The sequence below is a fragment of the Dipodomys ordii genome, unplaced genomic scaffold (genome assembly GCF_000151885.1).
Source record: "Dipodomys ordii isolate 6190 unplaced genomic scaffold, Dord_2.0 Scaffold2, whole genome shotgun sequence".
In the NCBI taxonomy this organism is placed as follows: Eukaryota; Metazoa; Chordata; class Mammalia; order Rodentia; family Heteromyidae; genus Dipodomys; species Dipodomys ordii.
In genome coordinates this window covers 29,354,412-29,367,813 of record NW_012267218.1, presented here as the reverse complement: position 1 = coordinate 29,367,813, position 13,402 = coordinate 29,354,412, and the positions used below count along the sequence as shown (strand labels likewise).

The window sequence follows — 13,402 nt, the reverse complement described above, 5'->3', positions numbered from 1 at the left end:
GTGGGGCCTGAACTCTGGGCCTGGGTGCTGTCCCTCAGCTCTTCAGCTCAAGGCTAGCGCTCTACCACTTGAGCCACAGCGCCACTTCCGGCTTTTTTTCTTTTTGCTTCTGTGGTACAGGGGAATCGAACCCAGGGCCTCAGGCATGCAAGGCAAGTGCTCTACCACTGAGCCACCTTCCCAGCCCAACACTAAATTTTTTTATTTGGATTCATAATGATAAAAGTATCATGTACTGTAGCTTCCATGTGTCTCTGTTATATGCTACAGAAGTAATCTTTAATCTTTTTCAATATGATTGTTGTAGTTGTGAATATCCTTCTTTTCTTTTTAAATACAAATGCTTGAACTCAGGGCCTTGTTCTGGTTCAGCTTTTTTGCTTATTATTTTTTGGGTGGTTGGGGGGGTTTCGGTCATGGGCCTGAACTCTAGGCCTGGGCGCTGTCCCTCAGCTCTTCAGCTTAAGGCTAGCACTCTACCACTTGAGCCACAGCGCCACTTCCGGCTTTTTTTTTTTTCTGCTTATGTGGTGCTAAGGAATCGAGGGGCCTCATGCATGCAAGACAAGTGCTCTACCACTGAGCCACATTACCAGCCCTTTGCTTATTCTTTATAGCTGAATAATACTCTGTTGAATATATGTATCACCTGTATACCACTTGCACAGAGAACGTCAGGGGAAACAAGTCAGTCAAGATATAAAATTTTTCATAAATCTGTATTATACACAAGTCTTCAATAACACCCTTTCTGGTAGAGGCAAACCTATATTAAGACTTGAAAGATATATTTTAGGTACAGAATAAAATGAGTGTGGTAAGATTATGTAAGGTTAAAATATCCAGAGTAGTACAAAACTAGGAAGTATATGTATACCTGAAGGAATCTTTTGAAAATTGGGTTCTGGTACAGCAAATTTTCAAAGTAGCTAGATTGTTCATTCCTCTTCCTCTCCGCCCCCCCCCCGCCCCCCAGCTTGAACTCAGCCTGAGCTTCTTTTGCAAGGCTACTTCATTTGAGCCACAACTCCACTTGTGGCCTTTGTAGTGGTTGATTGGAGATAAGAATCTCAGATACTTTCCTGCCCAGGCTGGCTATAAATGTGGTACTCAGATCTCAGCCTCCCTGAGTAATTAGGATTACAGTTGTGAGATACTGCTGCCTGGCAGACTCTTCATTCTTAACATGCTTCCATGTGATAATAATACTGCTGGCATTCAGTCTATGCTATAATTAAGAAAGTTCCAGAAAACCGCTTCTCTATTTGAGTGAAAACTTGAGACACAGAAACTTGCCTTATTTATTTTTACATTTCCATTACATAGTGAAGTGCCAAAATGAGTATATTAACTGAAATATTTTTTGTTAAGTCAATAAACTAATGAAACAATATGTGCATGGCTATTTGGGACTGGAATACTAGAATTCTGTATTAGTAGGTAAGGAATAATCCTTAGGCTTTGGAAAACCATTGAGTTGTAGTAGTATATGATTATTAAGGTCACTTAAAAGTCTAAAAACCTAACTGTACCTCACACAACTTTTGATAAGAAAATGTTTCTTGGGCTGGGAAGGTGGCTCGGTGGTAGAGTGTTTGCCTTGCATGCATGAGGCCCTGGGTTCAATTCCTCAGCACCACATAAGCAGAAAAAGCCAGAAGTGGCACTGTGGCTCAGTGGTAGGGTGCTAGCCTTGAGCTGAAGAGCTGAGAGACAGCGCCCAGGCCCAGAGTTCAGGCCCCACAACTGACAAAAAAGAAAATGTTTCTTTCTAAATGCTTAAATCTATAACTAAGCTCATAATATTGAAGAAATTTGTACTGTTTCCAATAATTTATAGAAATATTGAATAATAATACTATAGAACAAGTCATTTTAAGCTGTGTGATATCTTTGTGGGCCTGCACAGTTGAACTAGTGGTGTGGAATTCACGTTTATGTATGGTCTTTTTGAATAGAAGTTCTTAGTTGTTTGGCTATGTTATAGAATTAGAAGATTTTTAAAACCCGAATGCTGTATGTCTCCAGGTATCTCTTGGTGTGATGTGAACATAGCATCTACAATACCCTAAATTCAATCCCTGTATCAAAACAATAATGAGAGAGAATGGGGGGAAAGAAGGGACGAGGGAAGGAAAAGAGATACAGAGAACTAGTGTGAGGGAGGAGTGAAGATAGAAATGGAGGAAGGAAGGAAGCAAACCCTACATTAACTTAACTATTTCTCATGTAACTTCATGGAAAATTAATACTGAAAAGTGTAAAACTTTCTAAAACAACCCGAAATACAGTATAAAATGTTGATCTATTAACAAGAACATGAGTTGGGATTCCAACACATCTAAGTTGAATTCTAGCCTTCTTGGTTGCAAGCTATTGAATATATAGGTAGAGCACTTTGAACTTACTAATAAAAAAAAATGAATGATTCTATTTCCTTACATATAAAAACAAGCATGAATATTTAGTTAGTAGGACTTATAAAATTATTAAAGAAAATAATTATCATAGATAGTGGTCAATTCTTTTAATTGAGTAAACTTTATATGTTTGAAAAGAACTTCATGTAATCCATATAAATATAAAAAAATTGTAATTCTATGATATTTTTTGTTTTATTACTTTCAACAACTTGATGCTTTCATTCTCATGTTCAGTAATAAAAATAAATATCCCAAACTGCTTTACAAATTGATGCATAGTGAAACTTCTTCATGAATTGTCTTTCAAAATATTACTCATGTGAGAAGAATCTGTGTTAACTGGTTCAATATGAAATATATAAGACTTGTTTATTTTTAGCAAGCAAGTTCTCCTTGTACAAATACTGTTACTTTCTTTCAGGAAACTCTAATAGATTGGTGTGATGAAAAGGAACTTAATTTGATATTAACAACTGGAGGAACAGGATTTGCACCACGAGATGTCACTCCAGAGGTAAGATAGTATATGCCTTTTATTTGCCATATTCAAGGAGTACACTACTTAGGTTATTTCTAATCGCCTTTACAATTTCTATATTTTTTAAATAATTTTGCCAGAGAAAAGAAGTCTTCACTGTCATAACAATGTAAAAGTTTGACTCCTGATGAATTACTATGAAAAATGTTATTTGACTATTTTAAACTTAACTATAAATGGTAGACTATGAGGAAGACTGAACTGGTCTAAAAATTAATCCTTTGCTCCATTTTCTATAGTGGCAGCTAAACCTTAAGATATTATTGCAAAATTCTGTCTAATGTATTTTGTCAATACAATTCAAAATTGGTTATGATTCATCTTTGTTAAGTTTTTTGTCATTTGTCTTAAAGTATAAGTTTGAGGATGAGATTATTGCAAATCAAAAAGTATATTTTCTCTAATTTTAAATGGGAATGATACTTAATTGTAGAATTTCATAAACCACAAAAGCAAATTAATCTCTGAGCTTTATACCACAAGAATCACCTACCTTTGCAAGGAAAATATGAGAATAATAAATAATATTCATTAATATACAGGAAAAGGTCTGTATTTTGTTTCAAAGGCCTCCATAAATTCCAAGTGTCATATTGGAATAATATAAAACCTTAAATTACTACTTATGACATATTTTTCTTTGCTCTCCAAGAGTATTTCTGTGCTTAATTTCAACTTAATTTTAGCTTTCTCCTTCTATTTTCAAATCAGTACACTATTGTATCTATACTTTATTTTCAGTTATATACTTTTTCCTTACATTCTTTAAATAATTCATGTCATTCTTTTTCTAATGCATTGTTCTTTTCAAACTTCAGCCTGATCAGATTAAGGTTGTGTTAAAATGCAGATTGCTGTAGACCATATGTAGAGCTTCTCCTATGTAGTATTTTATAGTAGTTGTTGCCCAGCTTCTTCTATAAAGAGAGTGTTAATGTTTTAAGCTATGAGGGTCATGTTATATCTCTACCATATTAATGAAATAAACACATACAGTAAAGGATTCCAGAACACTCACACATACATACACACATATATTCTAGACCTTGTAGGCTGTTTAAAAACATATTATCAATCTATTACAGATTCTACAGTGTTTAATGTGCCTTTATTATTATCTTTTTATTTACATGTTGTATTAATTGTACAGGGGGACTTTCATTATGACATTTTCCATACGTGCATAAAATGTATCCCAGTCAAACTCCACTCAATCAATAATTCAGTAGTTCTTCATGGAGTCTTGAAAATCTGCACTTCTTTAGATGTTTCTTGTCTATAGACCATACTTCTGAACTTGAAGAACCACTACTCTAAGATATGAAAATAAAATTTTATAAAACAGGTAGTAAATTATTTACTATTTCCTATGTAAGCCATATAAAATTTTAATATTAGAAGTACAGCTACAAATAAAACAGATTTGCATTTAAAGCAATTCAAACATTGTACTGGGAGATTTTTAACTTTTTTCCTGGATCCTAACTAGAAGTGATCCTTTGGCCAATTTCTGTATTTCTTTCACACTGTGAGACTAGCTGAAAAAGTACAAGTGAGAAGGAAGCCATAGACTGAAATAGTGTTTGTATTTTGTTTTGTTTCATTTTGTATATAAAAAAATCTGACTACAGGGGGCTGGGAAGGTGGCTCAGTGGTAGAGCGCTTGCCTTGCATGCCTGAGGCCCTGGGTTCGATTCCTCAGCACCACATAAGCAAAAAGAAAAAAGCAGAAGTGGCACTGTGGCTCAAGTGGTAGAGCACTAGCCTTGAGCTGAAGAGCTTAGGGACAGTGCTCAAGCCCAGAGTTCAGGCCCCATGACCGGACCCAAAAAAAAAAAAAAAACAATCAAGGGTGAGTTAGGTTGTTAGGGGCACAGGCACCAGATGCATTTTTTTCTTTTTTTCATTCTGGGGACTAAGCCCATCAAGTCGAAAATCCCTAAAACAAAGGCAGGCTCAAAATGGAATCATACCAGCTTGGGCCCCATCTCAGGGTCCACTTCACAATGAATGAAATTGATGATTAAGTGAAGTGTATGATCTTACCTTTAAAAGAAAGACTGTAAAAATGATCAGTAAAATTAAAGAGGATATGTTAAAGTCTTGAATAAAGTCAAGAGAATGCAAATAAACATTGAATAAAGCAAGGAAGACAATGCAGGATATGAAAAGAAATTCAATAAAAACACATAATCAAATTGAAATTCTGAAAATGAAAAACTCAGTATTTATGTTGAAAACTATACCATTAGACATAAGTTGATGACAGGCTGTCAAGACTAGAAGGCAATTATGGAAGAATTGTAACATTCAGATATAAAGATAAAGAAAAAATATAGACAAGCTATACAACACTTCTGAAACACCAATGAAATACCAATCTACAAATTGTAGGGCATAGACAAAGGAGGTAAGTTGAAACCTAAAGTCATAAAAATATTTTCAATCAAATACTTAGAAAAAATCCCAAATCTTGAGGAAATAGTCATTTCTGTAAAGAAGACTTTTTTTTTTTTAAACTCAACCAGATCCGTTTCAATGGAAAGTTGAATAGGAGACATCATGATGACCTCAAGAGAGTCAGGACACACAAAACATGTGAAATGGGGAAGGGGTAGAAGGCCTTATAGCATCATGGGTGGGGGGCAAGGTCACAGGTAGATGGAGAGTTGCTAGGAATTTCAGATTGTGCATTGTGAGTTTGTGGTTAGGGCCTGAAATGGCCTAGTTCAGGGAATCTATTGTGTTGTGTAATGGCTTGGCCAGGTGTGGCCTGTTTGCAGTCACCTGAGAGGTGGGGTGGGGAAGTAGGCTTTCACATTTAGATTAAGATTCTAGAATGGAGAATGGGCTGGAGAATTTCAGGAAGGTCCCCCTGGACCAGGAGTGTAGTCAGTGGGCCAAGCCATGGGAGCAACATTGAGTTATGAGAACAGCAGATTCCCATCATTTGAGGGGTATAAGCACTTTGGGCATTGGTGTCTTTTCTGACTACTTCCTGCTGACATAGAGCATCAAGGAATAACTGGGACTGGTAGTATCTTCAGGGTCTGGGTCTGCATTGGGTAGGGCAGTGTCAGTGAAGCCTGGGATTGCTACTGTAATGGGACAGCCTTGACTTAGTCTGGCCTGGATGAGGGTAGTCATCCTGTTAGAGGAAAAACTTTTTAAGAAAACAGGGCCCAAGAAGGAGGAGTATGAGGATGACTGTGAAAGGTCCTAGTAGAGGGGCCATCCAGGGGACCATTGTGAAAGGAAATCCCACCAGGATGTCCTTTGTGATTCCCGTTGTCCAGGAGACTTTCCTGCTACTGATCAGGGTTTCTTGGCAATTCATTAGCATAAAACCATTCTTCCTGTAAAAAGAAACAAAATTCCCTTCAAACAGCTGTGAGGATTACTGCTGCTAGTGAATTGAGTTGCTGTTGTATGGCTGTTTGTGAAAGGGCTGTGACATCCTCTGTGACCTGATGGGTCAGCCTCTTACTGGACCTGCTCAGAGGACTGTGCCTGATGTGTCTACACAATGAGAAAGATGGCAATAATGGGAGAGTGCCTAGAACATCAGGGAGGTCTCCAGATGAGTGGAGTAGAGGAGGCTTTTCAGACAACAAAAACATCAGAAAAGAACCTCTCCAAAGCATATACTGTTTATTGTTCAATCCTGAATATACAGAACAGTGAGAGAATATTGAAAACTCCAAGAAAGAAGTATCCAATCACATATAAAAGTAAAGCCATCAGAATGACAACAGATTTCTCAAAAAAAAAGGCTAAAAATGAAGAGGGCTTAAGAGTGATGTAGCCTTGAAAGAAAAATTATTTTCAGCATGTATGGTGTCTGCCAAAGCAACTCTTCATTATTAAAAGAGAAATAAAACTTCCCATAATAAACTAAAACCAAAGAAATTTATTATTACTAAAGCAGCACTGCAGAAGATACTGAAGGAATCCTATACACCAATGAAGAAGATAAACACAAGCATGAAAATATGGAAAAGAATAAATCCTGGTAGATGAATAGTGAAGCTGTAGTAGGAAGACCCCTATTCAGGCAGGCAAGCCCACCTAGTCGTCCAGAGTGACAGAGCCCACCACAACAAAGTTGTTAATAAAGGAGCAACTTTATTGAGAAGGTTCCTACACTGACCGGCCAGAGCCGCAGCACAGGCTTAGGAGCTGATACTGCCACCATGAGTAGCTCACGTACTTAGATTTTTAAAGGCAAAATTCACAAGGTCAAACCTGGTCAAGCAGGTGACCAATGAGATTGTCACACACCCAAAAGATTGCATAGTCATACTAGACCACACACAGGTGGCCAATGAGGTTACACTTTGTCACATAATGGCTGTTTAAACCAGCCTATCACTTTTGGTTTAAATGACTCACAAATTCAACAGTAAGGCAGAGTTTATGGTAAGCATACACAAAGGAGGAGTTTAGTGGAGTTTAACATAAACAGGTGAAAAAGGTGGAGTTTATGGTAAGCTCCTGATGTTGCCAGTATGAGCCAGATTACTGGCTCGCTGTTTAATCAGTCAGTCCTTAACAGAACTATGAAGGTGGGTTAAGTTGTTGAGGGGAGGGGGACCTAGATGCATTCTTTCCATTCCAAGAACTGGGCTTGTTGGAGCCAAGGTCGAGTTAACCTTGTTTAGAGGTTTTTTTCGTTTTTCCTAAAATCCTTAAAACAAAAGCAAAGCCTGGAAAGGAGTCTCCTCTCAGGGCCTAGTTCATCCTTATATGCAGATGATGTCATCCTGCTCTTTAAAAGACCCTAAAGACTCCACCAAAAAAGAAAAGAAACCTCTTACATTTGATAAACATTTTCATTATAGAACCAGAATATAAAATCAACATTCAAAACTTACTAGCTTTCTATATACTAATAATGTAATATGAAAAATAATCATACGCACAGCCAAATTAATCTCATTCACCAAAAAACTGTCACATTCACGTAGCCTCAAAAATATACTGGGGCTGGGAAGGTGGTTCAGTGTGGTAGAGTGTTTGCCTTGCATGTATGAGGCACTGGGTTCGATTCCTCAGTACCACCTAAGCAGAAAAAGCCAGAAGTGGTTCTGTGGCTCAACTGGTAGAGTGTTAGCCTTGAGCTGAAGAGCTGAGGGACAGCACCCAGGCCAAGAGTTCAAGCCCCATGACCATCCCTCCTCCCTCCCCCCAAAAAATATATGTTACTAAAAGAAGTGAAAGACTACAATGAAAATTACAAAACACTTGCCAGGTGCCAGTGGCTCATACCTGGTAATCCTAGTAACTCAAGAGACTGAGATCTGAGGATCTCAGTTCAAAGACAACTCAGGCAGAAAAGTCCATGAGATTCTTTTTTTTGGGGGGGGGGTCCGGTCGTGGGGCCTGAACTCTGGGCCTGGGCACTGTCCCTCAGCTCTTCAGCTCAAGGCTAGCGCTCTACCACTTGAGCTACAGCACCACTTCCGGATTTTTTTTTTTTTTTGTTTATGTGGTGCTGAGGAATCGAACCCAGGGCCTCATGCCTGCAAGGCAAGCTCTCTGCCACTGAGCCACCTTCCCAGCCCATGAGATTCTTATCTTCAGTAAACTACCAGAAAACTGAAAGTGGCACTGTGGCTCAAGTGGTAGAGCATTTGCCTTGAGCTGAAGAGCTGAGGGACAGCGCCCAGTCCAGAGTTCAAGCCCCAGGACCAAAAAAAAAAAAAATATTGCAGAAATAAGGTGAAGAGTATGTGGAAAGCATAAAAGACCTCAAAAGGCTACAGAAATTCTAGCAAAAAGCACTGTTGGAGGTATCAATCTTTATCTTCAAACTATAGATACATAATGACACAAACAGCATGTTATTGTCACACACACACACCACACACACACACACACACACAGCATACCATTGGAAGAGAAGAAAATGCCCAGAAATAAATCTGTGTAGACAGCTAAGGACATCAATTTTCAACAATGAAGAAAAATACATACACATTGAGAAAAGACAGTCACTTCCACAAAAGGTTCTTAGAAAACACCGCATGTAGAATACTGAAATTGGACCTTCGGCTCTCTTTTCAAAAATCAACTCAAAATGTATCAAAGACATTAATACTTTAAACTTTGACCATACTGGAGGAAACTAAGAATAGAACTGCTATATGATATATATACTCTTGGTCATGTATCCAAAGGATTGTGTACAACATAGAGTATATGGACTCAGACACCCATATTTATTGCAGCATTATTCAAAATAGCCAAACTATGGAATTGTCAAAGCTGCCCAAGAATGAATGAATCATTAAAGGAAATGTAGTGTATATACACAATGGAGTACTAATCATAAAGTAGAATGAAATTACATTCTTGCAGAAAAATGGATAGGACTGGATATCATTTTGTTAAGACAGTCCAAATGCGAAAAGACAAATATATTACATTATTTCTCATTTATGAAATCTATACCTGGAGAAACAATGGATGGTAAGAAAAAGTTTGATGAGTGGTAAATATAATGGACATAGCATAATAAAACACTGAAAACTTTAAGAGGGTGAAAGAAGTAGTGATGATAAAGAATAAAAAGAGTCAAAATATAATCAAAATATATGTAAAAGGAAGTACCACATTGGAATACTTTGTGCAATAAATACATGCTAATATAAAAATAAACAGTAATAAAAAACATATATATTATAAAATCTGTTTGTTTGATAACGAGGTTTCACCACACTACTTAGATGGTCTCTCAAACTGAACTTAAATGATTTTTTCATCTCAGCTTCCCTGTTGTAAGATTATACTATTCTTGGTCTGCAACTGTTTAAGCATATTTTAGCTTATTTAAGATTCAAAATTACCAGAAACTGAGGCAGATTAATGGTTTTGCCCATGATTATCTACGCTAATAAGTGACAATAATGCACGTAAGCAATGCAATATAATAATGTCATTTTTATAGATGTTTATAGTGTTCGTTTTTATTTGAATTTTTTCTTTTTTCATTAATAATGCTTCTGACTTAATTAGATATGATAATCTCAAATATGTCTGCTTGTACTTCTAGAAGCAAGAGCTAAAAATAAATGTAACTGATGAATACATTAAAGAAAAAGTAAGAGATGAAAAAAATTTCTGTAATCTCTATTATATGAAGAATGCAGATTATTAGTATGCTTAGATTAGCTTCTTAATACAAATTTCTGGATATAAAAATAATTATGAACCCATTTATTACTGCTAGACCTATGAATTTTGTTTTAGTTTTCTAATTCCTATAGCTTCCAGTTCTTGGAATTTCAATTGAAATAGCTCATGTGTGTGAAATGATAGGTTATTTTTGTCCATAGTTCTCTGTTTAAATTAAGTTTTTAAACCTCTAAACAAAAACACAAAATTTAAACTTACAGGATACTATGTAATGTTTCAATACATATGTGCTTTGTATAAGGTTTAAATCAGGTAAACAGTAATAGTTCTCTTTGTATCAAGAGCTTATGATTATTTCTGCATTCAAATACAAACATACATATAACTTCATGTTTACTAAAAAACATTCATTATCTTTGTTCAGTTTCACAAATACGTATGAATAACCTGGACATTATCTTGAGCTCATTACTAAAGTACTTGTGCTCATAATAGAATGATCATACTAAAAATCTATACAAAATAAACCTGGTACCAGAAATGTTGAACAAATTCAGGCCTAAAGATTTCTTTTTTCTTTTATTTATTTATTTTTTGTCAGTCATGGGGCTTGAACTCTGGGCCTGGGCACTGTCCCTGCGCTCTTCAGCTCAAGGCAGCACTCTACCGCTTGAGCCACAGTGCCATTTCTGGTTTTCTAGTGCTTTATTGGAGATACGAGTCTCATGAAGTTTCCTGCCCTGGCTGGCTTTGAACTCCGATCCTCAGATCTCAGCCTCCTGATTAGCTAGGATTACAGGCATGAGCCACCCAGGCCTGGCTCAGGCCTAAAGATTTGTTTGAAAGGAATGTAAACACATCTGAGTTGCCAGTAAAAAATTTTAATGTTGCCGGGATTGCAAAGGTCAAGGGGTCTTAAATCACTAGGAAAATACTTGTCTAGCATGCATGAGTCATCTTTGGGTGTGTCAGGGAAAATCATCACAATTATTTTAGTACAGATTTTAAGCTGTGGAGAAGCACCAAGTCAAATTTTGTTGTTTTTCAGGGGAAGGGAAGCAGTTAATACATCTCTCAAAACCAAACCAACAAGAAATTATTTCTCTAATTAGTTTAGCATTATATATAAAATTATAAACTTTATAATAGAGAAATCACGGTATCAAGAGTTTGAAGAAAATAAAAAACCATCCTACTTTAAGCCTTAGCATGGCCTTTTTGTCATTTCTAGCTTTTGCCAGAATATCTCAATCACTACTTTTTTCACCTAAAACTTTACTTTATTGCTTAGACAATTCTAATTATTTGAAAGCCCAAACATCTATCTATAACCATAAATTGCTACCCACTGTCCCTTTATCGTGTCCTGTAGGAAAGGACACAAAAGAAACTTAATTCCTCATTTACATGACATTGTATAGAACATTACATGGCCTTTAAAGACCTCTTGCTCTCACTTTCATTTACTAGCCATAGACTTTTATTACTAGGTAAGTAGGAGGGTAGAATAGATAGACAAGTAGATAGTCCCAACATTTCATATATTAAAAAATTCAGTTGTATAATTGATCTGGTGGGGAATCATTATTTTAAAATAAATCAGTTAGATACACCATGAAAGCTGTAAATGGCCTTTTATGTAATAGTCTTCATTTGAAAAGCTTCTATACCAGAGAGTAACATTAAAGAAGAATGCATTTATCAAATATATCCCATTATTGATACCAATAGGTTAGGCTTACAGTTAGGTTAGGTTAGAATTTTAAGAATGAGGCAAAACTAGAAATTTTCTATGAGAACAACCCACAAATAACATTATACCTTCAGGTTTCTTTAAATGCATATCTTCATTGCCTGCCTCCTGTATAGCAGGGTATGTTCTTAGCTTTTATGGTGCCCTTTCAGGAAAGAGCCATTAAACCTTGAGTAAACATAGTTGCAAATTACAATAAATTCTCCCTGAACTAGATAATATTGTTCTTGTGGTCATTCAGAAGTAATATAACACAGTAAAATAGACTTTTTTTTTTTAGTTGGTCGTGGGGCTTGAACTCTGGCTCAGGCTCTGTCCCTGTGTTCTTCAGCTCAAGGCGAGTGGTCTACCTCTTGAGCCACAGCGCCACTTCTGGTTTTCTAGTGGTTTTTATTGGAGATAAGAGTCTCACGGACTTTCCTGCCTGGGCTGGCTTTGAACCTCAATCCTCAGATCTCAGCCTCCTGAATAGCTAGGATTACAAGCATGAGCCCTTGGCGCCTGGCTCATAGACTATTTTTTACTTAAATCTCAGATCTACTTTTTACTAATATATGTCCTTAAACAACTTACTTGATTTTCTATACTTCAGATTTCTTATGTTCAGTATAACAATTATAAGAATAGTTAATTTATAGACTAGTTACAGTCCATAAATTAATTGCTCTTTTTGTTACTATAAAAATAAACGTGAAATAGGATAATTTATAAAGAAATAAGTTTTTTTTTTTTAGTTCACTGACTAGGAGTCTAACATCAGTTGGCTCTTAGCCTCTTGTGAGGGACTAATGATGAAGAATATCATAGAAGTGAGGGTTGGAGATTTTACTAGACCTTACTAGACAGGAGGAAGAGCACAATTAGATCAACATGCTCGGGCTTTTATAACAACTTGTTCTTGGGAGTAGTTAGGGATACACAAAAGCTACTATTTAGGAATTTTTTTCACATAGAGACTTTGATCTTCCTTCTTTCCTTCCTTCATTCCTCCCTCCCTCCTGCCCTTCTTTCCTTCTTTCCTTCCTTCCTCTCTCCATTCCTCCCTTCCTTTGTTCCTGTCTTCTTTTCTCCTCTTTCCTCCTTCCTCCTTCCTTCTTCCTAGATGAGAGTTATAGAAGGAAAAGATAGACCACTTTTATTAGGAAGTGATTTTGAATATGGTTTTAATAACTTTTTAAATACTTGCTCACAAAATGTAGATAGTGGAATCAATAAGAAAATATATCCCTTAGATACAAATACTATATAAATATATGTCATATTCTAGCAGCTTGTTTACTATGATTCAGAATTGTATTATATAGGCAGCCATGTATGAGGCCAATTAGTAATAATTTCATGGATGGAGAGAGATTCACATCATGCAAAGTTTCTACTATTATTAAACAAGCAGTTAAAAGTTTGGTGATTATGTGATAGTTTAGTGTGAGTTCTATTTGTAGGCCTTACTTTCTTTTTCATTCCCATTTTTTTTTTGTCATTTTTGAGATTTACCTATACCGTATGCTATTCCTCAGCATAGAAGTGCTCTTTAAAAAAAAAAAAAAAGAA

The 13,402-nt window shown here is 36.2% G+C and overlaps 1 protein-coding gene across 1 annotated transcript in view; it reads left to right on the top strand.

Annotated features, from left to right (window-relative positions):
- The window catches only part of Gphn (gephyrin), a 397,524-nt gene that overhangs the window by 162,408 nt on the left and 221,714 nt on the right, over positions 1-13,402 (top strand). The window contains exon 4 of the mRNA XM_013016472.1: positions 2,845-2,937. Coding sequence (XP_012871926.1) covers positions 2,845-2,937 — 93 coding nt within the window. The remainder of the gene's footprint in view (positions 1-2,844; positions 2,938-13,402) is intronic.